Source organism: Mya arenaria, chromosome 8 (genome assembly GCF_026914265.1).
Source record: "Mya arenaria isolate MELC-2E11 chromosome 8, ASM2691426v1".
NCBI lineage: Eukaryota > Metazoa > Mollusca > Bivalvia > Myida > Myidae > Mya > Mya arenaria.
In genome coordinates this window covers 13,032,308-13,060,079 of record NC_069129.1, presented here as the reverse complement: position 1 = coordinate 13,060,079, position 27,772 = coordinate 13,032,308, and the positions used below count along the sequence as shown (strand labels likewise).

Genomic DNA, 27,772 nt, shown 5'->3' with positions numbered 1-27,772 from the left:
ATTTGAACACGAATCCTATTGAATAAAAAGTAAACGTAGATGTTTCAGTGAAGCGAGATGGACGGACCGTAAAGATTCTTCTGTGTACTATCCTCATTTCCTGAAACATTATTAATATCAACTGAAAGTTTTCCTCTTTAATCGTCTCGACAGAGCCGCTTTCAAGCTCGTTGAAGGTTGGGTCTTCGGCCCGAAATCCAACCAGAAACCACGTACGCCCTTTAAAGAATGGACCATTACCCGGCATCCAGCCCGGTTCCACGTACGCTCGTTGAAGAATGGGCCATTACCCGGCATCCAGCCCGGTACCACTTACGCTCCGCGTTGAAGAATGGGCCATTACCGAGCGACCACCACGGTGCCACGTACGCCTATTGAAGAATGGGCCATTACCCAGCATCCACCAAGGTACCACGTACGCCTGTTGAAGAATTGGTCATTACCAAGCGACAACCACGGTACCACGTACGCCCATTGAAGAATGGGCCATTACCCAGCAACCACCACGGTACCACGTACGCCCGTTGAAGAATGGGCCATAACCCGCATCCTACCCGGTACCACGTTCGTTCGTTGAAGAATGGGCCTTTACCCAGCGACCACCACGGTACCACTTACGCTCGTTGGAGAATGGACCTTTACCCAGCGACCACCACGGTACCAGTTACGCCCGTTCAAGAATGGGTTTTACCCAGCGACCACCACGGTACCACTTACGCTCGTTGAAGAATGGGCCATTACCCAGCAACCACCACGGTACCACGTACGCCCATTGAAGAATGGGCCATTACCCAGCAACCACCACGGTACCACGTACGCCCATTGAAGAATGGGCCATTACCCAGCGACCACCACGGTACCACTTACGCTCGTTGAAGAATGGGCCTTTACCCAGCGACCACCACGGTACCACGCAGCGACCACCACGGTACCACTTACGCTCGTTGAAGAATGGACCTTTACCCAGCGACCACCACGGTACCACTTACGCTCGTTGAAGAATGGGCCTTTACCCAGCGACCACCACGGTACCACTTACGCTCGTTGAAGAATGGGCCTTTACCCAGCGACCACCACGGTACCACGCAGCGACCACCACGGTACCACTTACGCTCGTTGAAGAATGGGCCATTACCCAGCGACCACCACGGTACCACTTACGCCCGTTGAAGAATGGGCCTTTACCCAGCGAGCACCACGGTAACCACGCAGCGACCACCACGGTACCACTTACGCTCGTTGAAGAATGGGCCATTACCCAGCGACCACCACGGTACCACTTACGCTCGTTGAAGAATGGGCCTTTACCCAGCGAGCACCACGGTACCACGCAGCGACCACCACGGTACCACTTACGCTCGTTGAAGAATGGACCTTTACCCAGCGACCACCACGGTACCACTTACGCTCGTTGAAGAATGGGCCTTTACCCAGCGACCACCACGGTACCATTTACGCTCGTTGAAGAATGGGCCTTTACCCAGCAACCACCACGGTACCACGTACGCCCATTGAAGAATGGACCTTTACCCAGCAACCACCACGGTACCACCTACGCTCGTTGAATAATGGGCCTTTACCCAGCGAGCACCACGGTACCACGCAGCGACCACCACGGTACCACTTACGCTCGTTGAAGAATGGACCTTTACCCAGCGACCACCACGGTACCACTTACGCCCATTGAAGAATGGACCTTTACCCAGCGACCACCACGGTACCACTTACGCTCGTTGAAGAATGGGCCTTTACCCAGCGACCACCACGGTACCACTTACGCTCGTTGAATAATGGGCCTTTACCCAGCGAGCACCACGGTACCACGCAGCGACCACCACGGTACCACTTACGCTCGTTGAAGAATGGGCCATTACCCAGCGACCACCACGGTACCACTTACGCCCGTTGAAGAATGGGCCATTACCCAGCGACCACCACGGTACCACTTACGCTCGTTGAAGAATGGGCCTTTACCCAGCGACCACCACGGTACCACTTACGCTCGTTGAAGAATGGGCCATTACCCAGCAACCACCACGGTACCACTTACGCTCGTTGAAGAATGGGCCTTTACCCAGCGACCACCACGGTACCACGCAGCGACCACCACGGTACCACTTACGCTCGTTGAAGAATGGACCTTTACCCAGCGAGCACCACGGTACCACTTACGCTCGTTGAAAAATGGGCCTTTACCCAGCGAGCACCACGGTACCACGCAGCGACCACCACGGTACCACTTACGCTCGTTGAAGAATGGACCTTTACCCAGCGACCACCACGGTACCACTTACGCTCGTTGAAGAATGGGCCTTTACCCAGCGACCACCACGGTAACACTTACGCTCGTTGAAGAATGGACCTTTACCCAGCGACCACCACGGTACCACTTACGCTCGTTGACGAATGGGCCTTTACCCAGCGACCACCACGGTACCACGTACGCCCATTGAAGAATGGGCCTTTACCCAGCAACCACCACGGTACCACTTACGCTCGTTGAAGAATGGGCCTTTACCCAGCGACCACCACGGTACCACTTACGCCCATTGAAGCACCACGTACGCCCATTGAAGAATGGACCTTTACCCAGCAACCACCACGGTACCACTTACGCTCGTTGAAGAATGGGCCTTTACCCAGCGACCACCACGGTACCACTTACGCCCATTGAAGAATGGACTTTTACCCAGCAACCACCACGGTACCACTTACGCTCGTTGAAGAATGGACCTTTACCCAGCGACCACCACGGTACCACTTACGCCCATTGAAGAATGGACCTTTACCCAGCGACCACCACGGTACCACTTACGCCCGTTGAAGAATGGACCTTTACCCAGCGACCACCACGGTACCACTTACGCTCGTTGAAGAATGGGCCTTTACCCAGCGACCACCACGGTACCACTTACGCTCGTTGAAGAATTGACCTTTACCCAGCGACCACCACGGTACCACTTTCGCTCGTTAAAGAATGGGCCTTTACCCAGCGACCACCACGGTACCACTTACGCTCGTTGAAGAATGGGCCTTTACCCAGCGACCACCACGGTACCACGTACGCCCGTTGAAGAATGGACCTTTACCCAGCAACCACCACGGTACCACTTACGCTCGTTGAAGAATGGGCCTTTACCCAGCGAGCACCACGGTACCACGCAGCGACCACCACGGTACCACTTACGCTCGTTGAAGAATGGACCTTTACCCAGCGACCACCACGGTACCACTTACGCCCATTGAAGAATGGACCTTTACCCAGCGACCACCACGGTACCACTTACGCTCGTTGAAGAATGGGCCTTTACCCAGCGACCACCACGGTACCACTTACGCTCGTTGAATAATGGGCCTTTACCCAGCGAGCACCACGGTACCACGCAGCGACCACCACGGTACCACTTACGCTCGTTGAAGAATGGGCCATTACCCAGCGACCACCACGGTACCACTTACGCCCGGTGAAGAATGGGCCATTACCCAGCGACCACAACGGTACCACTTACGCCCGGTGAAGAATGGGCCATTACCCAGCGACCACCACGGTACCACTTACGCTCGTTGAAGAATGGGCCATTACCCAGCGACCACCACGGTACCACTTACGCTCGTTGAAGAATGGGCCATTACCCAGCGACCACCACGGTACCACTTACGCTCGTTGAAGAATGGGCCTTTACCCAGCGACCACCACGGTACCACGCAGCGACCACCACGGTACCACTTACGCTCGTTGAAGAATGGACCTTTACCCAGCGACCACCACGGTACCACTTACGCTCGTTGAAGAATGGGCCTTTACCCAGCGAGCACCACGGTACCACGCAGCGACCACCACGGTACCACTTACGCTCGTTGAAGAATGGACCTTTACCCAGCGACCACCACGGTACCACTTACGCTCGTTGAAGAATGGGCCTTTACCCAGCGACCACCACGGTAACACTTACGCTCGTTGAAGAATGGACCTTTACCCAGCGACCACCACGGTACCACTTACGCTCGTTGACGAATGGGCCTTTACCCAGCGACCACCACGGTACCACGTACGCCCATTGAAGAATGGGCCTTTACCCAGCAACCACCACGGTACCACTTACGCTCGTTGAAGAATGGGCCTTTACCCAGCGACCACCACGGTACCACTTACGCCCATTGAAGCACCACGTACGCCCATTGAAGAATGGACCTTTACCCAGCAACCACCACGGTACCACTTACGCTCGTTGAAGAATGGGCCTTTACCCAGCAACCACCACGGTACCACGTACGCCCATTGAAGAATGGACCTTTACCCAGCAACCACCACGGTACCACTTACGCTCGTTGAAGAATGGACCTTTACCCAGCGACCACCACGGTACCACTTACGCCCATTGAAGAATGGACCTTTACCCAGCGACCACCACGGTACCACTTACGCCCATTGAAGAATGGACCTTTACCCAGCGACCACCACGGTACCACTTACGCTCGTTGAAGAATGGGCCTTTACCCAGCGACCACCACGGTACCACTTACGCTCGTTGAAGAATGGACCTTTACCCAGCGACCACCACGGTACCACTTACGCTCGTTGAAGAATGGGCCATTACCCAGCGACCACCACGGTACCACTTACGCTCGTTGAAGAATGGGCCATTACCCAGCGACCACCACGGTACCACTTACGCTCGTTGAAGAATGGGCCTTTACCCAGCGACCACCACGGTACCACTTACGCTCGTTGAAGAATGGACCTTTACCCAGCGACCACCACGGTACCACTTACGCTCGTTGAAGAATGGGCCTTTACCCAGCGACCACCACGGTACCACGCAGCGACCACCACGGTACCACTTACGCTCGTTGAAGAATGGGCATTTACTCAGCGACCACCACGGTACCACTTACGCCCGTTGAAGAATGGGCATTTACTCGTCATCTACCCGAAATCACAAACGCTCGTTGAAGAATGGGCCATTACCTGTCATCCATACCGGTGCCACATACGCTCGTTGAAGAACGGGCGATTACTCGGCATCAACCCTGGAACCACGTACGTTCGTAGAAGAATGGACTTTTACCCGTCATCGGTCCCGGTACCACGTACGCTTGTTGAAGAATGGGCTATTACCCGTCATCGGTCCCAGTACCACGTACGCTCGTTGAAGAATGGGCTATTACCCGTCATCGGTCCCGGTACCACGTACGCTTGTTGAAGAATGGGCCATTACGGCATTAATCCCGGTACCACGTACGCTCGTTGAAGAATGGGCCATTGCCCAGCATCCACCCTGGTACCACGTACGCTCGTTGAAGAATGGGCTATTACCCGTCATCGTTCCCGGTACCATGTACGCTCGCTGAAGCATGGACCATTACCCGTCATCCTTCCCGGTACCACGTACGCTCGTTGAAGAATGGATCATTGCCCGTCATCCATCCCGGTACCACGTACGCTCGTTGAAGAATGGGCGATTACTCGGCATCAACCCTGGAACCACGTATGCTCGATGAAGAATGGACCACTACCCGGCATCCATCCAGGTACCACGTACGCTCGTTGAAGAATGGGCCATTACCCAGCATCCATCCTGGTACCACGTACGCTCGTTGAAGAATGGGTCATTACCCGTCATCCACCCGGTACCACGTACGCTCGTTGAAGAATGGGCCATTACTCGGCATCCATCCTGGTACCACGTACGCTCGCTGAAGAATGGACCATTACCCGTCATCCACCTGGTACCACGTACGCTCGTTGAAGAATGGACCATTATTCGGCATCCATCCTGGTACCACGTACGCTCGTTGAAGAATGGACCATTACCCGTCATCCACCTGGTACCACGTACGCTCGTTGAAGAATGGGCCATTACTCGTCATCCATCCTGGTACCACGTACGCTCGCTGAAGAATGAACCATTACCCGTCATCCACCTGGTACCACGTACGCTCGTTGAAGAATGGACCATTACCCGTCATCCACCTGGTACCACGTATGCTCGTTGAAGAATTGACCATTACCCGCCATCTACCTGGTACCACGTATGCTCGTTGAAGAATGGACCATTACCCGTCATCCACCCGGTACCACGTACGCTCGTTGAAGAATGGGCCATTACTCGGCATCCATCCTGATACCACGTACGCTCGCTGAAGAATGGACCATTACCCGTCATCCACCTGGTACCACGTACGCTCGTTGAAGAATGGACCATTATTCGGCATCCATCCTGGTACCACGTACGCTCGTTGAAGAATGGACCATTACCAAGCATTCATCCTGGTACCACGTACGCTCGTTGAAGAATGGATCACTACCAAGCATCCATCCTGGTACCACGTACTTGAAGAATGGGTTACTACCAAGCATCCATCCCGGTACCACGCACGCTCGTTGAAGAATGGGCCATTTCTCGGCATCCATCCTGGTACCACATACGCTCATTGAAGAATGGGCCATTATCCGTCATCCATCCAGTTACCACGTACGCTCGTTGAAGAATGGACCATTACTCGGCAACCATCCTGGTACCACGTGTGTACACGCTCGTTGAAGAATGGGCCATTACCCGGCATCCAGCCCGGTTCCACGTACGCTCGTTGAAGAATGGACCACTACCAGGCATCAATCCCGGTACTCATGACGTTCTTGTTCCACGTACGCTCGATGAAGATTGGACAACTACGCGGCATCAAGCCCTGTACCACGTACGCTCGTTGAAGAATGGTCCATTGTCCCGCGTCCACTCCGGGTACCATATACGCTCGTTGTTGAACGCCATTTAGCCCGCTCACAGATACAAGAAGAAGGAGGAATCCATTAGCGGTTACAAGGGTATGGGGCGCACCCCCCCCCCCTTGCCCATAAAATCGTCATTTTTTAATATGCACATATCGGAGAAAAGAGTAATAAAATACGCACAATTTCTGATGGAAAATTGTTAAAAAATCTTGGGAGACTTAATTCCTATGCCAACATTTGAAACCATTTAAATTTCGGTTCTGTGGGAGGGGCAAATGTCAGAACATTGTGCCCCTTAGTGACGCCCTCTCTTCCGTCAATGCCTGCGCCCGCCCCTGGACTCTCTCCTCTATCCCATAGGGAAGGAATGCCAAGTCATTTTTCTGCTTTATTGCATAACTTTGCCAATATGTTTCATTTATTTTTCACGTACTTTATCAATACATTATTTCATAGGTAAGGTTCTATATGGTTCCATGTAGTGACTAAATTTTAATTTAGAATTTTAAAACTAAATATTTTTATGATGATTGATGTCCTTAAATTAATTGTGAATAATTCAAGTTGTAAATCATTAATTAATGCAACATTTAAATTGACGTTATATCTTACGTAACATGAATATTCCTATTTGTCGAGTTATCGTCACCTGGTATGTGGTTTGTTTCTATAACAATTTAGAAATGGGCTATATGAAGATTGCGTCATTTATGAATGACAATAGTATTAAATTTCTACAACCTTGTTTACTATGGACGTGGCAACTACCAATCAAAATAGATGACACATACGGAATGGACTTTCCCATACGCATGCGCATTGAAACCACAATAAACACATGTTGGCAGCTTGTATGTTATCAAGTATTTAGATTGAAGATTTTGGAAAAGAAGGAACCTAGTCAACGGTTCCATTTTTGTCAACCATGTCTTCCACAGAGTTGAAGAACCGAAACAACAGCGGTCAGGGTTACTCTGACGGTAGTACTCAGCAAGATGATAAGGTTGAGCTGAAGAAAACTATCACACTTTTCAATGGTGTTTGTATCATCGTTGGAGTCATCATTGGTTCTGGCATATTTGTGTCCCCTAAAGGAGTTTTGGAAGGTGCTGGATCGGTAAGTGATGCATGTACATTCTATGTGTATTGTATTGATTCTTAATATGATATTCTGATTATGTATCAAGTGTGTACGCTCATGTCACTAATAGATTGTATGTCAAGTATTTACAATACACCTTAGTCTAAAATTATAGATGTGTTATACGGGATTCTTCCAATCCCTAACGTCTAAACGGGAATGTGCAAAAAACAGGGGTGTTTTAAAAATATTGAAATTGTTTTAAGTGAAGTATTTTATGGTTGAAATTGATCAAAAAGAGTTATATTCATATTTTACCATGCAAGTGAAATGTTATTTTGCACTAAACAAGCATTTAATGCATTAAAACGAGTTGTTTACCTTTCCAATAAATCGAAAGTTGTCTGACACAGACAACAATCATGCGAAAGGAAACAACTCAATACAATCGTAATAACTCGGCCTCCTCCGACAAAGCTTCGAGATAGACCTCGTTATACAATCGTAACAACTCGGCCATGGTCGAAATGTTCCGAGCGATTTAAAACTGCCCTGAAGCTTTGCAGGTGCCCTTCATGTATATATCGTTATGTTTTGACCGAATGAAATGAAGAAAAGCCGTCAAACTCATAATTATAAGTTGGATATTTATTTTTTGTGTACGGAACTTATATAAAATAACATTATCTGGTAATATTTCTTGTTTTTATGATATTTAATAGACGCTATATGCTTTAACCCTGAATCCTGATCGGAACAACTACCCACTTTTGATACTAAACAATTTGTACGTGAAGGATTTGCCATATCAAAAATCTAAAAAAAATCCGTCAACGTACAATTATTTGGACTACAATACACCTATGGTCATAAATGTGTTGACAAATCAATTAAGGAAACATCAAATAAACAGTTTTTCATTGACATTAATGTTTCAGGAGTAGTTCACAAATCTACCATAACTATCGATATAGAGTGGCAGGTAAGTAATAATCAGACTCTATTTTAGGGATTGTACTAGCCACAATAATGCGCGTATAGGGAACTTTTTTGGACATTCATTTTGTTCCCTAAACGCCACAAGTCGACTGATTCATACCAATGTAAAATATATACTTCTACTGTAACTCCACAATATTTAACACTGCATTGTTAAAGAAAAACAGAAGTTATTTTTAGCCAATACCTTTCTCTTATTATACTTAAGTGTTTTATGAAACACAAATTTAGATCGATCTGTCAACAAAGCATCGCCATTTTTTAACTATCTAGCAGGTGCCCATTATCTTTCCACTCAATATACTTAGCGCAGGGATCTGTCATTCTTGGCTAGGAAAACAACAAGTGGGATATGGACAGGTAGAGTCGCCAACACAAAAATCGTCAAAGACTCTGAAGCGGCTGTTTATATGGACTAGGATTGTACCAAATAAATATTTCTGAAAAAATCCCATGACTAACAATAATTATTTTTTGGACTAGAGTGGTAATCAGCTGTTGAGCAAATAATGTAAATTAAAGCATAAATTTGTAGGAGAAGTGGAATTTAACTTGACAGAGAAAGCCCAATACTCAGACATGAGCGTTTCCATGATACTGGCTCGTTGGGGTTGTCCAGTATCGTAAAAATGATACATTGAAGTTTCTCTGACGGTGCAAAGGCAAGCAAGTACTCCAACATTCACTAAAATTATTAACTATATTTTCTTCATTTTCTCTTTTGACTTTCTGTGTCTGTTTTTTTTTTGCTTGGGCTTGTCCCTGTAGTTATATTTGATGGATTCCTATGCTGATAGTGACATGAGTACGATAATAGTCTACCCTTTGTTTTCTCCACCTACTTTCTGTATGCTGTATGCAAGTGATGTTTTAATGAGGAATATGTGAAATGATTAAGTATGTAATATCCAAAGTTGTTACTCAAGATTTGAGGTTGCAGTCAGCTGCAAAATCTCAATGGCATTGCTTTCAAATTTCAAGTTGGTTGAAGAATATGATAGAAGATGTTGATCTGTATGAAATATTTAACTCATTTCTCATAGCTCACAATATAACATATAAAGATTATAAATATATGTCATGAATTGACATTTTGGTAGCACTGTTTAAATATATCTCACAAAGTTCTAAATGTCAACTGACAAAAATATCTGATGACTGATTAAAAGACAAATCATTTGTGAATCAAAAGATGGATTTATGCCAGGAATATTTGCTACAGTTAAAAGACATAAAAGAAAGATATCTTTCAAATTGCAGGCTAGCATTTCATGTAAATAAAAGTTGGTTGTATATGCCAACCATTTTTAAAATGGAGATTCACATATTGTTGATGTTTTTTCCATTTACAGTTAACTTTACAAACAAATTTGAGGTTAGCTTTGGTTCTACCGGGTATACGCCCGGACAGTCTCATTTTCTTTTTTTTCTCTTTCTTGAACAATTAACATTGCTAGGGTCAAAAGGTTAACACTTGAAAGGTGGGTGAGTTCACCTTGTACCCTGTGAACCCGGTGCTTAGGACTGTTTTGCAATTGCTCACTTCATGTTCTTGCCTGGCCTTGTATTGCTATATACTATCTAGGTTGATTGATCATGATTGTTTCAAATTTACACCTTCAGGCTTTCTTTGTTTTGCTGTCATTTATCTTCTGTAACATAAATCTTGCATTCTGGCTCTTCTTAACTTGAATACCAGCAATTTTTGGCTGGATGTTTTGACCTGTTTGCTGGGAAAAAATGATTTATGATCTGAATTTACAGTTCACTGTATGACATTTACATTTAGACAATATTTTGGTATTTTGTTTGGTTACTTGCCTTTTATAAACATTTTCAGCAAGATTGGCTGATGAATATCCTCAACACTTTATTGGTTGATATTTTTGTGTGCATTTAAAAGTGACAAAGGCATCAATCCCCGCATGCTTTTGGATTGGGCTAGAATGTTTGGGACAAAATTAAGTTCTACAAGGAAACATGTTTCGGCCAATTTAAGTAATGTTTCATTTTAATGTTTATGGCTGTGCTCCAATTTTGTTCCTTCTCTGTTTTTTTAATATGGCCAAATTGCAGAAGTTATGTTTAAAGCAGGTTCTACAACATATATTTGATGATGATTAAAAGCTACCGACATCAGGTACTTAGCAATTATCATCCATATTTGTTTGCTTTCTCAGCAAAAAACATTTATCTTGTAATTGCATCATCAGCACAAACAGCATGATTTAGTGGCCATGTTTTCAGCTTACTTTGAAGACACTTTAACAGTTTGACAAAAGAAATATACTTCAACAAATGCACTTACATGGGCTGGCTGGCTGGTTATGGAGCTATGTAAAGAGGAGCTATCATAAAATGGTTGATGCAATCTTTTGTTATATATTTTCAACTGCAAGGCATGTGCTGGTGCAAACGGTACTTTCAAATTATTACCCAAAAGCATTGAAGGGATTTATGAGAATGGTTGAATAAATAGATCGAAATGTGTATTAATAGCAAAATATTCAGTTTATGTCATTGTTAAGCATATCTTATGTCACATTTTAACAAGACTGATTTTGATGCAAAGCATCAAAGACGTTGCGAATGTTGTTGAAACATGACTTAAAGGAAGCAGATGCCGTTTACTAGTATACCAAGTTTGAAGTACCTGGATACAAGCCTTCTTTTAATAGTCAAGAAATCCAATTTTCAGCTCAATATTTGAATGATTCAGATGCTGATATAAATTTGTACTTGTTCGAGGGCTTGAAAGTCAGAAAACTGTTAATAAAGTTGGAACTGATCTGAAAGTATACTTGTCCAATTAGAAAGCTTTTTTATGTGGATTTTGCATACTCACAATGTTTCAGCCCTCTTGCATTTAGATTACCCCATAAAATCTCAGAATATAAAGCATATTATATTATGATTTATCACAACAAAAAGGGGAGGGGGTTGAGTTCAGTCTCCTTCAGATGAGACACAAAGGCTAAAAGTCATTTATCAGACATTTTTTCATGACACAGGTAGCAATTCTCTGAGTGTATAATAATAATAATAAACCTTCCTGCAAGTGCATCTCGGTAATTAGAAAAAACAACTTCCACGACAGAGTTAATTAAGCAACATTTATGATGCTTTAAAACAACAATGATTGAACTGGTTTATATGTTAGCACCAAGGTTATGCTTTATAGCATAAATGTGTTTTATAGCTATATCTTTTTATTCCATTCTTCCAGTCATGGCTCCTTTCATGCGGTTTTGGGTGGTTTAACTTTTTGGCTACCTTTCTGTTTTTTGTTTTTCAGGAATTCGTTGGGTCTCTGATTTTTGAGAGCAAGGCAGTTTATAACTACATTCTGTAGACAAATCTCATATTTTTTTGGCAAACAAAATGATGTTGTTTTATGGTGTTTTATGCAAAAAATAATATGTCCTCATTTATACAAGTCAAAAAAAGAATACCTGGTACAATTGATATTGTGATTGTGGTTACTTGCAGCTTCAACCATTCTTTTTTCTTTATACTGAATAAAACAATTTTTTTATTAATTCATCAGGAAGTTCTTTGAAATGAATGTCAATATTTAGTATTTGTTTATTTGACATCAATTCTTTTTATAAAGTTAGGTGTTGTTTTCTTTTCACAGGAAGTGAAATCAAAATGTTGTTGAATATTTCCTGATTTCATTGTTTGATCATGAAAGTAGAACTGCCTGTTTTAATATAGGATTAGCCAGAAGGATTAGTAGGACAAAGCCCAATTTTGGGTGGAAAGATTACAGATAAGTTCCTCCATGTTTGAACTATCCGATACAGACACAAAAAAGAACATGGGGGGTAGGGCTAGTATTAGGTTACTTAGATTAATATCAGTGAATTCCTGTGACTGATTTACAGGGTTCCTGATATTCAATATATGATTTGTCTATGAAGATCAGAGGCCAATTTAGCATCAGGTTTTTGCTAATGAATAGCACCTGTTTTGTTCCCCTCCATTGACTACCTGTTATAATTATTTACTGAAGAGTAAATGACTAACCTTTTATGGTAAATTTACTCTTTAGTGACTGAAATAAGGTCCTTGTATAATGGTATTGATTTCAACCTTTTATTACATTGAGGCTAATTTGTCAATATTTTAAACAGACCAGTCTGATGCAACCTTGCGTCAACACTCAATGAAGAGTTCATAACCCCAAATAATGCGCATTAATGGGATATTTACTTTTTTGCTAATCATCAAATATATGAGTTTAATGGAAGACATATGAGTGCCCCAAGAGCTATTTTATTGCTGTTTGATTAACAAAAAGTGGCTTTTGCCACTGTTAAATGAATTTTATGATCACGAGAAAACATTGTGCAAAAAAACGTGTTCTGAGGGTGAAAGGTACTAGATGATGCAATCAAAAGAAAAAGGCTATATTTATACATTGACTTGATCGTGTATAGAAGGAGTTAAATTTTATTTTATTTAAGTGTTTAAGGGCTGTAGTGTTGAAGGATAAAGTATTAGAAGTAAAAAATATTAAAAAACAATATTTGAGTTTTTATCAATTTAATAGGCCTGTTTCTAATATCACCGCACTCCTGCATCGTGCAGGCAGCGTCCAGTATGTTGACTGATCAATACTTTTAGCAGCATTTGTCTAATCATTTTCAGAATGTATGGGTATTATATCTGAGATAAGTTTGATAAACAGCGGAGCCATATCTTTTGAGAGTTATCGGTCATGTTAGCACCAAACTTGGTGTCCTTAAAATTAAGACAGGCATATTTTTTATTGTGTTATTATTACTTTTTGGAGAAATTAAAGTGTAATGTCATAGCCTGGGTCTCCTCAGGAATGTATTCATTTAAAACTGGAATCTTTTGTGATTTATTTAATAATAAAACAGTTTTAACTACACAGTATAAAAAGTTATTTACATTGATAGAAGAAATAATTATTAAATTCTGTTAATGTATATATGTGCAATTTGTTATTATAAATGCTACCTCCATAATTTTATGTCTCTAATTAAACTAATGTTAAGCAGATATATATCAAATGGAATTATGACATGTTATGTGCTGATGTGTAATTCTATTCTGATTTAAATTGCCATCGTCTCCGACTAGTCTCGTTCTCAATATTGTGTAATAGGTATTATATTAAAACTGATTTTTTTCATAAAATATTGTGACATGCGTTATATTGAACTTTAATAAACTTGATCTAATAATAATAACCACATAAATATACACACACTTGAATCTTAGCGCACACATTTCAAAGATATTACACATGTGTATAACATGACTCGCAGGTCCCATAACTCTCGCTTGAATATTTGTTGAGTTCTTTCGCTTGATCAACTAAGCATTGATATCTGCTTACGAAGGTCTTCTTGAATGCTTTTTTAGTTTTGTTTAGATAATTATGAGCTGAAGGGTTAGAGTTGACAGTAATAGTTTCAACACTGAATTTTAGACAATAAGTTGTAGAAGATAAATGTACAAGTTAGCCATCATATTGTGATAAGACAAAATCATATCTCAAGTAACTGAGGCAAATTTGTTTTTTGTTTTTACATTGGACCATGCACATGTATGCTTACACAATTCATTTTTGTAATGGAAGATATAAATTAAAGATGTCAAAGTGTGTTGGCCTATTTATTAACTAACTACATTAATTAGTCCAAAAATAGAACAAGTTTTTTTTACTTAAAGCAAGATAGCCTTGAAAAATAATTCATGATTTTCCATCGAGAAAAAAGCTGTTACACAGGGTTGATAATGTTACTGATAGAATAATGCATTGATTTCATCCCCCCCCCCCCCCCCCCTCATTTTATGAGCTTTTTATGGTTAATATTTTATCACTAAATGTTTCTGAATGACCAGTGAATGACCTTAAGTTGACCAACTGTAGACTTATCTTACTTTCATTATTAAAATATGTGTTAATTATAGTATAATCAAGTTCACTTTAAAAAAAAAATGCTATTTCCACACTAAAATAAACAAAATAAATATGATTTAAGTCAATACCGGTAATGGCTGACTGCTGATTTATTGTAATAAATGTATTTTAAAACTAGAGAAATACTGCCTTCTCATTAATATGTTCACTGCTATTAATTATAGCTTTTCTCAGCATTTTCTGGTCATTCAAAGACATTTTTTTCCCTTGGTTTAAATATGGAGTACCTCAGACAAAATCAGATTGACATTAGCCAATGATTAATATGCATATGTTTTTTTCTGTGTTTTTTTATGGAATTATAGATTGTTTTGCAGGTACCATATTTGTCCTCATAGACACATATATTATGTCTTGATCGACGTACATTATTGGCAAGGACAATGCTTTACCTAACATGAAACTGAAAAATATTGAGCTAGTTCTTTTGTCTTACATGGCATGAGTTGCCTTTTTGTTAACAACACTTATAATTATATTCAGTAACTAATGGTACTACCCAAATGTACTACTAGTATGTTACACCGCACCAATATTGTTAACTAGAAATCTATAGTTCATTGCTTGTGCTTTTTTTGGGGAAAAACACACACAATTCAGATGCACCTTTGAGAGCATGTACGGTAAGATTGTTTTTCAAGTAATGCCATTTTCTCCTCCCTGACATTTCCAACTTGGAGTGGACAAATCTGGGCATGAATATAAATCACATTGATCATGCATTCCATTATAAAGTAGACGCAAAAGAAATCACTTCAGCATCATGAGGACCCTTCCTTTAAATGGCCAACATTGATCTGTCATAAACTTTGATATTCATTTCTCGCCTTAGTTATCCCTGAAAGGATGTTTACTAGGAAAATAAAATTGAGATCCTGTTGATATTGGCAAAACATAGTTTACCATCATAATACTTGTATGCTAATTACATTGTTTTAGGCTATTTTGTCATTGAAATAAGTTAACCAAGTTAAATAATAAAAACGAGCAGTTTAAAAGTACTGTACGTAATTTTATAAATACATGCATTTTCCTCATTACTTCTCAAGGTTCCTTGTTTTTATTGTGCTATTTATAGTAATTCTGATGAACGTTCCTTTCAAGCCTCATAGATATATTAAATATTGCTTAATTATAAGCCAACATCTATGAGGGGGAGAAAGCGTCCTATGTTGACAGTCCATTACGGGAAGTATTTGTTTCCGCTAATGGAGAAATGCCATTAAAGTTAGGGTTGCCAGACACAAGAAAGCATTGGTCTTATCGGGCAGAATGAAGTGACGACATGATCATTATTATATCTATTACTGCAGAGGCGAAGATAGTGTTTCAGGGGTGCACACTCAATTGGCCGATTGTTAAGAACTTTGTTAAAGTTAACAATGTGTTTAACAACATCGTTGTTACCTTTTTAGCATGAACAATTTAAAAATGTGCTCACATATTTTAAGATATAGACAAGTACTGTTAAAACAGTTGTCTGAAATCTTGTAAGAAATACAGAAAATTATAACTTTATCTATTAAACTTCTAGCGCATTAACAAATAGTAGGTTAACAACGGTGACATTAACAACGGTGTTAACTTAAATGAAGTTCTGAACAATATGGTCAATGTAGCCTGTCTTGTTTTCAAGTTGTTTTGAAGATTTCAAACTGCTAAAATCATAGAAATAGTTATTTTGAGAGGTTATTTTACCGGACCTGACTCTTACGGTTAATGCGTCATACTTTACCTACTTACTGCTCCTTGGTAAATAAAAAAACTCATCACATGATATCACAAACAATGCAGCCATCATCAAATAACACATTTTTTTATATGTAACTTTTAAACAAGTGTAATCAACTTTTACCTGACATCATATATGAATAGCAATGAAAATATGATAGCGATGTTGAATGTTTATGGGGCTGTTAATCATCTTGTCAGTATTTATAATATATATTTCATATCACATTTGTGTTCATTCAAAACATGATTGATAACTCGCTTACCAAAAAGTTTTTTTATCAATTTTAGAAATATTGTTATGAATGCTGTAGTGACCAGACATGTTATATCATCTCTTTACATGATTTGGAAGTAATGCACCTACCAATGTTTTTTCCGATAGGGGCGTTGGGGAGGGGGAGGGGTTAGGCAGGAGGATGCATGCATTAAGTAGTTTTATGTGTAATTATACTTAAAAAATGTTGTATATTACTTTAGTTCCTATTTGACTGAACAAAGATACAATTACTTGCAGCCTGATTATGTTACATTGAAATTTATACGTACAAGTTTCATTTCAGGTTGGGGTGGCAATCATTGTATGGGCGGGTTGTGGGCTGTTGTCTTTGATCGGTGCCCTGTGCTATGCTGAGCTGGGTACAACTATCAACCGGTCAGGGGGAGACTATGCGTACATACTTGAGGCGTTTGGGCCGTGTCTCGCCTTCCTCCAGCTATGGGTATGGTTTGAAACCCATTGATTGATTGAAAATGATTTTGTAAAAGATAAATGTTAGGTCACCTTCATTGTTTTGCCCAAACATATTTTACAGCTCCAGTTAGCGATGATGATGATTGTGATGATGATGATGATGATGATGATGATGATGATGATGATGATGATGATGATGATGATGATGGATGATGATGGATGATGATGATGATGATGATGATGATGATTGTTATGATGATTGTGAAAATTTTGTAATAGTGATAATGCTTTGCAATGGTTAATTATGTTTGAAAACATCTCTGAAATAAAGTTTGTTTGCATTTCCTATGTTTCTATTTCCCATTCAGGTGAACTTGATCATTATTCGCCCAACAGCACAGGCTATCGTAGCCCTGACATTCGCATACTATGCTCTTCAACCGATGTTTCCATCATGTGACCCACCAGAAGCATCCACCAGACTGCTCGCAGCGCTTTGTATAAGTATGTGATTTTAAAAAGTTGATATACTCCTTAAATTCTTGAAAGTGAACAAAATTTTGGTGCTTAGCAAAGTTTTTTTTTATATGTGAAATGATATTAAATAACATAGATTTTGTACAAGATAACGCTTCAAGGTGACATTTTCAAATACGGTAATACATGTACATGTATGTACAATTGAGCTCTTATTTGAACTTTGGCTGACATTTTATCGCACAAGCATTTTGTTAACATTTCACACAAAATTATTATTTCGATGTCTGACCCTATAAAACGTGAACTACCGGTAAGCCGTGTGTATGTATATAACATTTGCAACTTTTATGACCTTCACAAATGGTAATTGTGTACTCATTGCAGTGCTCCAGCCAGGATTTAAAAAGGGCAGGGTGGAGTCTTAAAAAGGGCAATTAATTGAGCCGCGCAGCGGCGAACTGGGGAGGGTGCGGGAGGGGTTTACCCCTCCCGCAAGGGGGGTATGGGGGGTCTCCCCCAGATTTTTTGTGTGAAAAATACCCTAAATACCTTTAATTCTATCATTTCCAAGCATAAATTGTTAAAATTTACACTAAACTGTTGAAGGTGATTTTGTTATGAAAATGCACATCATACACATTTTTTTCCCTTAAATCTTCAACAGCTTTTCCTTAAATCTTCATCAGCACTTACTAACATACAAAAAATATCCTTATTATTATGATTAAATATTATTACTATTATTATTATTACACATCTGACTTAAAGTTCAACCTAACTTGATTTCCATTCTGTAATGAATGAGCAAGTAAAAGGAAATGGAATCATCCGAATGGAATTGAAAAGCCATAGAGAAATTGCATGTGCTCTTAAACTGTTTTAGTGTAAATCAACTGATTTAGTGTAAAACATGCTTACATTCAGCTTTCGTTAAGTCCTAATAAAGTAAACAGTCGTATCGTAAATGATTGACTGCTACAGCTTCCCGGTAAATGTCATGCTCGATAATTTAGCGCGTTGTAGGAATAGCACCGTAAGAGGTTACATAGAACCATAACACGCGCTTTGTCACGTCCTTGTATTATATTGGTTGTCTGACCATAACGCTCTTGCCTTACAGCTCAACTCATCGTGCTTTAAGCTTATTGTTCCACGTGTTATTTTGTTCCATAGCACACTATTTAAACTGTATAATCGAGTGTGTATTTGGCCATTTAAGGTACATTAACGCTTAATAATCGGACCAAAGATATAGTAACGTTCGTCATTCAATTGGATATAATAAAATCGCAATACTCATCTTGTACAGTCAGAAAGAAACAACTCTGATTTACATGACGCATGGATATTTATTATTTACATATCAAAAGAAAAAAAAAACAAATATAACAATCAAGAGTTTTGAAAAGTTGATAACAATTACATGTATTCACCGTTTTACATAACTCATGATATAACGCTTATGCAGTGTACAAGTACATAGTTGTTTATAAATTAACTTAGCATAAAGACACGTCTTCGAAATCATAAAATACTGCACGTCATTTCTACATGTAACAATATGATTATAAATTACAGCAATACAATGCTTGTCGTTTGCTCGATTTTGCCATATAAAGTCACCATGATCAGTTCCACTTCTGTTTAATCACGCTGATGAGACGTCTGTTTTTTATCCTGAAGAAAACAGCCATTGATCGTTCCATAACCGTTTGAAAGTCGGCGATGTTCGACCTGTTCAATTTGACTTGTAGTAGTCTCTTGACGGTTTCGTCACCCAGGGAGCACCGATGATCGGTCTTGATTAACTTTAGTTGGCTGAAGACCCGTTCCACTTCAGCGGTGCTGAGTGGCATGACAGCTGCTGCCGAAATCAGCCTGGCCAAAAGCGGGAATCGAGCCTTAAAGCCCAGGCGCGCCTCACGTTTACCAAAAAATAAGGCTGTCAGTTGCGGAAGGCTGCGGCCGGGCTGTCCTCTTACTCCTTCCAGGAAGCTGTTCCATTCGTTAAGTAGATCGTCGACGGGAATGTTGTAGTGGGTCGATAGGGACTCCATTTCATCGAATCCATAAAATGCAGTGACGTCGGCGTGGGTGAGGTCGAGGACGGCTAATGCATTTAAAACATCCGAGTCGCGGAATCGACCCCTTATGTTGTCTTTCAAGGTTTCTAGAAGCTGAACGCGGGAGGACGTGAATTTGTCACTCAGATCAGTGTTTTCTACTGCACAATCCCCTATCATGCGGGTTGCTTTTTGGAGCCAGTTGCCGCCATCGCGCAATCTTTCGAGCTTTGACAGAGCTACGTCAACCTTTTGGCAGGCTTCCCCGATGTGACAGTCTTTGGCCTGGAATGCTCGGCTGAGATCGGCGATGATCGGAAAGACCTCGGCCAGGAAAAATAGCCTCCTCACCGTGTCAGGTTTTTTCAGAGTTTTCAACAACCCATTGCCCTGTGGATCTTTCGCAACTTCGCCGGCTTCGAGGTCTGCGACTATGCATCTGTACGACCGTACAACCGACTTCACCGCATTCTCGTGACTCAGCCATCTGTGGTGCTTTGCCTGTTTAGGTGCCACGGTAACTTCATTAAAGGCCTCCTGTATCGCATGTAGGCTTGCCTTCCTGGCGGAACTATACTTATAATAGAAGTATAGATTCTCCAGGGTTTTGTCCAGATTCCCGAACTCGGGTACTGCAGCGAAGCTGTCTTTGCAGGCCAATGCCAGGCGATGGTCTTTACAATGGGTCGTTATTAACGACTGGTTCCGGTCTTTCAACTGTTTTGCCACGCCGGTCTTCCTCCCTGTAAATACGGCAGCCCCATCGGAAGCAAACCCCGTCATGTGAGCCATGTTCAGGCCGGACTCTTCCACTTGCTGGACGATATTTTCTACAAGGTTGTTCGCCGTCGCGCTGGCAATAGGCTTATCGGACAGGAATGACGTCTGAACGACACCTTCATCGTTTATGTACCGACAGCATACGGCCACGTGTTTAGTGGTTGTCAGGTCACAGACCTCGTCGACCATGATAGCAAAACTATCGCTACTGCAGGCATGCCTCGTTATTTCATCCTGGACTTCGTCGCTAAGTATCTGTAAAAGTTCATTTACTATATCCCAGCTGGTGTAATTTGCGTTTTTCGCAAGACGTAGATTAGCAAGAGATGGTGAACCAACTTTGATGCAGAGGTCTGTTAAGTCTTCGAACATATCGAGAGGAAGATTTTTGTCTAGTATGAACTTCAATACATGAAGGGCATTGAGAATAGCCTCTCCTGCTTCCGTGTTGATTCTTGCCGCCATGTCCTCGAGTGTGTTGTTCAATGACTCAGATAGAGCAGCGTTATGTTGAGCACTGTTCTCATGTTCCTTAATCTTGTCCAGACGGACAGTCTTAAGGCCACGGTCTACCCATGCTCTCGGGCCTGTAGATGAGGTTTGTTTATACTTTGTGCATATAGCACAATACAGTGCACCCGCCTTGCAGCCGTTGTCTTCTTCTATCTTGTATTGCAGCCAGGGTCGTCCTTCTTTCCACTTTGGATTATATCCTGTTTTGTGACCGCTGTTTTTTTTCTTTCCATTTGTTTGTCCACTTGTATCCTGCTGTGATGCCGCTGACGTGGTCGTCGCCGATGTTTCAGTCGGTGATGTGGTCGTCGGGGGGAGTGGTGCTGAAGAGGTCGTCGCCGAGTCTGATATCGATGATGGAGTCGTCGCCGGGGTTGGTATTGCTGATGTGGTCTCCGCCGCTGGTGGTGTCGCTGATGTGGTCGTCGCCGGGGGTAGTGATGCTGATGTGGTCTCCGCCGCTGTTGGTGTCGCTGGTGTGGTCGTCGCCGGGGGTAGTGGTGCTGATGTGGTCTCCGCCGCTGGTGGTGTTGCTGATGTGGTCGTCGCCGGGGCTTGTATCGCTGGTGTGGTCGAATTCGAGCGTGGTGTCAACAAAGGTCTGGCACTCAGTAGCTTTGGGGAGGTCTGGTTGTTTTTTTTGAAGAAGGATACAATTGTATTACTTAACTTGGCGACTTTGGCATTGTCGCGCTCATTTGCGGCAATGCGCCTCTTGGCTGAAGGCATTTCAAAGCTGAGCTTTCTTGTGACAATTTGACAGATTCTTTCTGTGTGAGCAAGCTCGAAAGCTAAACTCTTTTAGTGACAATTTGATAGATTCTTTCTATATGAGCAAGCTCGTAAGCTAAACTCTGTTATGTGACAATATGACAGATTCTTTCTGTTTGAGCAAGCTCGAAAGCTAAACTCTGTTTTGTGACAATTTGACAGATTCTTTCTGTTGGAGCAAGCTCGAAAGCTAAACTCGTGAAATTTGTTTCTGAACAAAAAAACAATCCGTGTGTTTAGACAATTTGTAAGTACAGCAACTCTTTCAATTTCTAGATTTCTAGCAATATGACCAATGCAAATTACCATACTCTTATATACTATAAACTTCTAGGACTTGCTAGACGAGTGTTAATTGACACTTATTGACACGCGTGTGTGAATGCAAAATGGACGATTTTTCGAGGTCAAAAAGTTGCCATCTACAACTTTCGAAATACGACTCGCACTTGTCACGAGGATATGTCAATTAAGGAATCCAGGAAGAGTCGTGCACATTTGTGTCTGTCCTATTCATTTCGCCTTTTACGTTCATAACAGTTTAATAGTAGTAATATTTTTGCTTCACAATTATTGTATGTAGCTAGGGTCTTGATTGATGCGGGGTTGCAGCTTTTAATTTTGACCATTATTAGTTAAAATATAAAAATATATCTATAAATGAGCGTAACATATTATATAGCCACATTTATGAGCGTTTTTGAAACTGTTTTAACATTTTGATACTCATTTATGAAATTATATGGACTACATATTATACGCCGAGAAATCCCTATATACGTCCTAAAAATTAACCCCAGGCGTTTAAAACATTGCTTCGTAGATAAACTTGAGTGTGTTCTTAATTGCCTTTAACCATGTCAAAATCAGGTAACGGTAAATAGTCATTGGTTTGCAGCATTGTCACAACAAACAATGAATTTATGAATAAAAAAAGGAAATTGTTCGTAAAATAGGCACATATGTAAAAGACATGTTTTTAAGGTTTGGGTTATTAGCGATAGAAATGACGATAGCGGACAACAAATTTACGTAACTGGCTTCCTTTGAGCTTGTTTTAAAAATATAAATATGTCAGTCATAAACACCGCCCTTTTCTTTTTTATGGGCGGGATATAGAACATATTCGTGTAACTTATGTCAACAACCGGCTATTGCCTTACGCCAAAAAAGTATCGCGGTGCTTGATTGGTCGATGGGCGGAGCGACTGTACATTTGATTAGCGTTGAGGCGGGGCTAATAAGACAGCGGCCTTCGATCAATACAGTGGATTATCAATATGAAAAGGGCGGCATGTCTCTGATGTGGTTGAAAGGGCATTTAGATAAAAAAAAAGGGCACTACCGGGATCAAAGGCGGCAGGGCGCATTTTAAAAGGGCGCGGGCGCTGCGCCATTGCAAAACGGGCTAGCTGGAGCACTGCATTGTTTTCATTATATAATAACTAACAGATATTAGCTTGTCATTGTGCCAATTCTTGCACTTAAAATGATAAAAGTAAGAGATAAAGAATGATTTTTGATGGAACAATGCACCTATTTAGCATACTAATCAATTCATGAACAATGGAATAAGTCCATTTTACACTCTAGTTTTATGCTGAAATCAGTCCGCTCTATATAAAAATAAATATAGACTCGAAGAAGTCATGTAAACGTGCCAATGAATTTTAACACTAGGCTGCACATGGAAACTGATTTTTATTAAGTTTGAAAGTTTGATCTTTATATGTATAATCAATAGTTATACAATATCCCTTTAAGTTAAAAACTATTGCTTGTTACCATTTTCAGTTGCTATTCAGTTGCGAGGCTGTTAGCATTTAATTTGAAAATGCAAGTATGCACACGCAAATGCAGATCTTTTTACAAGGACTTTAAAATCAAACACTAACCTTCAATATTTCATGATCTGTGAAGTTGCAAAAACAATTGTTTATATAGTTCATTATGAATGTTAATGTTGTTACTTATATTAACCCTGAGCCAAGATTGTGTCGCCTTTGTTCTAAAATATAAGATAATACCTTTATCTTGGAAATTTTGGCATCTTTTTGAAATGGGAATATTTCATTGTTGAAAAAAACCTGTCCTTATTTTTCTTGTTTGTAAACACTTAATATAAATTTGAAATGTAAGTCAAGTTTACCATTTTGAAATACATGTAGAATTTTTGACAAAACCACATTTTGAATGAACAAATGTCACCGACTTTGCCTTCCTTTGATGCTTGCTATGATTTAGTAAGCTTTAACCATCACTGTTTTGCAAACAAATTAACCTTGGCCAATACTCAAAAACCATTCAAGAAATTCAAATGAAATGTGATACATATATAGACAGAGACAATACCCACATGTATAGCAAGGAGCAAACCTCTATCTCAAGTAATTTTTGAATACTGCTTTTTCTTTGACCATACAAAAGGACAAAAAAACACATTAAAGCACTTGTATATGATTCATGGCACTTTTATTCTATTAAGTGTACTTTTTTCGAATTAAAATAGTTAAAATCAAAAATAGATATTCTAATAGCCTATTGTCTTTCATTAACTTTGATCCTGACCATAATATATTACATGGAATTAGAACACATTTTTTCAATGACAAAATGCATACTCTTGTTTAAGTGTCCAAAACTCTTGATAATTGTTGAGTTGTGTCCTTTGATTGACTGAGTTTAAAGCATGTGCATTGACTTTTGGCTACTGTGCTTGTCTATTTAATATAAAAAGCTTTATTACCAAAATACCAAATGTTATGATATAAAAAGCTAGGATAGATAATAAGAGAGGAATATTATATTTTTTGAGAAAATTCAGGTAGGATCTTTTTTTTCATTTCCAAAATATGATTTTGTGATATTTTTCATTCAGCCTGAAATAAATTTTAGTTTTAACCATATTCTCTGTTGAATGACCAATATCAACACTATCATTTAGATGAACTGTGTATAATGAAGATTGTATTATTAAAATTTTGCTAACATCTTATAAGGATCACTGATTCTATTTCAGTCTCATGATAAGGATCCATTTCGTACTACTTGTATTATAGGTTGGGTATGACCAGTGAATAAGCAATGTTTATTTATGTTTTTTTTACTGAAAAGATTAATCTAAGCATAAAGTGACACATGCCATTTGCTATTAACTTCAATGATGGTCAATTCACTTTTAAATGTGGATATTGTATTACAGAACAGTCACTCAGACATACTAATAGTAGGTTTCATGGTAGAAAAAAAGAAATATAAAGAAAATTAATTTGCCACTCATGGATAAAGCCCACCCATATGTGTCCAACACAAAATCATTCCAGAGGTATTTGTCACTACAGTTCATGGAGATGATCCAGTGCTAGCAGGCTTTAAAATGACCAACCTCCCATGTGTTGTTGAATTTGCAATGGCTATATTTGCATCTAATATTCATTAGTGTTCAGTCTCATGCCTCTGCCAATGGGTTGGACAGTTTCACCTTTGGAAGGGCTCTCACAACCAAAACTCCATTTAGCAGATTACAACTGCCTAATTTCCATTTAGACATGAAAAAGCCAAATTTCCATAAAGTTATTTATTTTCTGTTTTTATAAGTGAGTTATTGAGAAGCTTGCTCATGCACACTGCCTTGAATGGAGGCAATTGGCTCTGAACACTAAATATTGCACCAAGCCTGCCAATTTAATCATTTAAAAAAAATGAGATAAACTATTTCAAAGTGATAAACCATTCGGGCTTGGATATACAAGCTCTTTTTTTGTTGGAGACCCCTCCTCATTATATTTTCCTACCTTCTGTATATCGTTGATGACGGAGCTGAGTCCACATTGCGATGCAAAATGATAACCTATGACCCTTGTTTGTAAACTGATGGTTAAGTTAAAATGTGTTACGGAGCATGTCTGCTATTGTAACATATGACCTATTAGCAAGTCCAGTAACTTTGACTGTAATATTCGTAGTTATGCCTTTGTTTTAATGAGAGAAATGGACAAAGCTTGGGATATGTTTGAGGTATACTTTTTTTGTCATATCTTTTGGATAACGCAATGTTGAAGTAATAAATAAAATGACATTTTTGTTTTTCAGGTATCTTGACCTTCGTTAACATCTACAGTGTCCGAGCTGCCACAAAGATACAGGACTTCTTCACAGTTGCAAAACTTCTTGCTCTCCTCCTGTTAATCATCACTGGAGCGGTCATGATTGGGAAAGGTTTGTACATGCAAAAATAGAAGTTAATTTAATATTATGATACATGTAAGTTGTGAAGAGCTTAAATAGGCGCATTTTATACTGATATGTTGTGAAGGGCTTAGATAGACGCATTTTATACTGATATGTTGTGAAGGGCTTAGATAGGCGCATTTTATACTGATATGTTGTGAAGGGCTTAGATAGGCGCATTTTATACTGATATGTTGTGAAGGGCTTAGATAGATGCATTTTATACTGATATAAGTTGTGAAGGGCTTAGATAGACGCATTTTATACTGATATGTTGTGAAGAGCTTAAATAGACGCATTTTATACTGATATGTTGTGAAGGGCTTAGATAGGCGCATTTTATACTGATATGTTGTGAAGGGCTTAGATAGGCGCATTTTATACTGATATGTTGTGAAGGGCTTAGATAGGCGCATTTTATACTGATATGTTGTGAAGGGCTTAGATAGGCGCATTTTATACTGATATGTTGTGAAGGGCTTAGATAGATGCATTTTATACTGATATAAGTTGTGAAGGGCTTAGATAGACGCATTTTATACTGATATGTTGTGAAGGGCTTAAATAGGCGCATTTTATACTGATATGTTGTGAAGGGCTTAGATAGGTGCATTTTATACTGATATGTTGTGAAGGGCTTAGATAGACGCATTTTATACTGATATGTTCTGAAGGGCTTAGATAGACGCATTTTATACTGATATAAGTTGTGAAGGGCTTAGATAGGCGCATTTTATACTGATATGTTGTGAAGGGCTTAGATAGGCGCATTTTATACTGATATGTTGTGAAGGGCTTAGATAGGCGCATTTTATACTGATATGTTGTGAAGGGCTTAGATAGGCGCATTTTATACTGATATGTTGTGAAGGGCTTAGATAGGCGCATTTTATACTGATATGTTGTGAAGGGCTTAGATAGGCGCATTTTCTTCTTGTTTCTTTGTTAAAAAAAATTGTTTTAAATGTTTCATTGCTGATTGTCCTGATCTTTGTTAAAGCGTACAATATTGTTATCGTCGTCAATGTTCACTTTCAAATCGTTGCTACCTTGAAAGTTTCATAGACACTCTTGTGATCTGCAGTACTTGTAACAAGATTTGAGACAACTGTTTCTCCTGTACTTGTTTAATGCAAAAATATGAGGACAACATTGAGAAAATATTTCACCTTTTTAAGTGAACAATGGTTCCTTTAACACCGTTGTTAACTTAAACAAAGTTCTGAGCAATTGGCCCATATTATGTTATACCATAATAAGGTGATTTTAAGCAAGCGATGAAATAAATTGTAATGAATAATTAACAGCCAATTTTGATAAACTTAAAGTTATATTTAAAGGTTGCTTACTTCATCAATTTTATTTTAAGGCATATTGGTGCATAAATGTTAACATTAGGTAGTTAGATGTACCGCAGCCAATCATGTGTTGTTAAATATAATAAATCATAAAGTTTAACACCAGTGAAATTAAAGTAAACAAATTTTATTACAAGATTTTTACCAACAGGTTTTTTATAAATGACTTTCAAATGTGTACTGGAGACAGCCTCACGCAACATTTTTGGGCAATTAATATATTTTATTCAAATTTAAAGTCATGTGAAGCTATAAAATAAGTTATAAAATAAGTTTTTGGGTGAATTTATTTGATCACAATGGCAGTTTACTTTTAATTATACTGATACACATCTGTTAATGTTTAGTTCTATTCACTATGCAGTAAAACTTTGATATAT

General features: G+C 40.0%; 1 protein-coding gene across 1 annotated transcript in view; it reads left to right on the top strand.

The window, feature by feature from the left end:
* Nucleotides 1-7,544: 7,544 nt before the first annotated feature.
* LOC128243430 (large neutral amino acids transporter small subunit 2-like) overlaps nt 7,545-27,772 on the top strand; it is a 31,268-nt gene continuing 11,040 nt past the window's right edge. The window contains exons 1-4 of the mRNA XM_052961216.1: nt 7,545-7,850; nt 17,067-17,225; nt 17,566-17,701; nt 25,897-26,022. Coding sequence (XP_052817176.1) covers nt 7,659-7,850; nt 17,067-17,225; nt 17,566-17,701; nt 25,897-26,022 — 613 coding nt within the window. The 5' untranslated portion in view covers nt 7,545-7,658. The remainder of the gene's footprint in view (nt 7,851-17,066; nt 17,226-17,565; nt 17,702-25,896; nt 26,023-27,772) is intronic.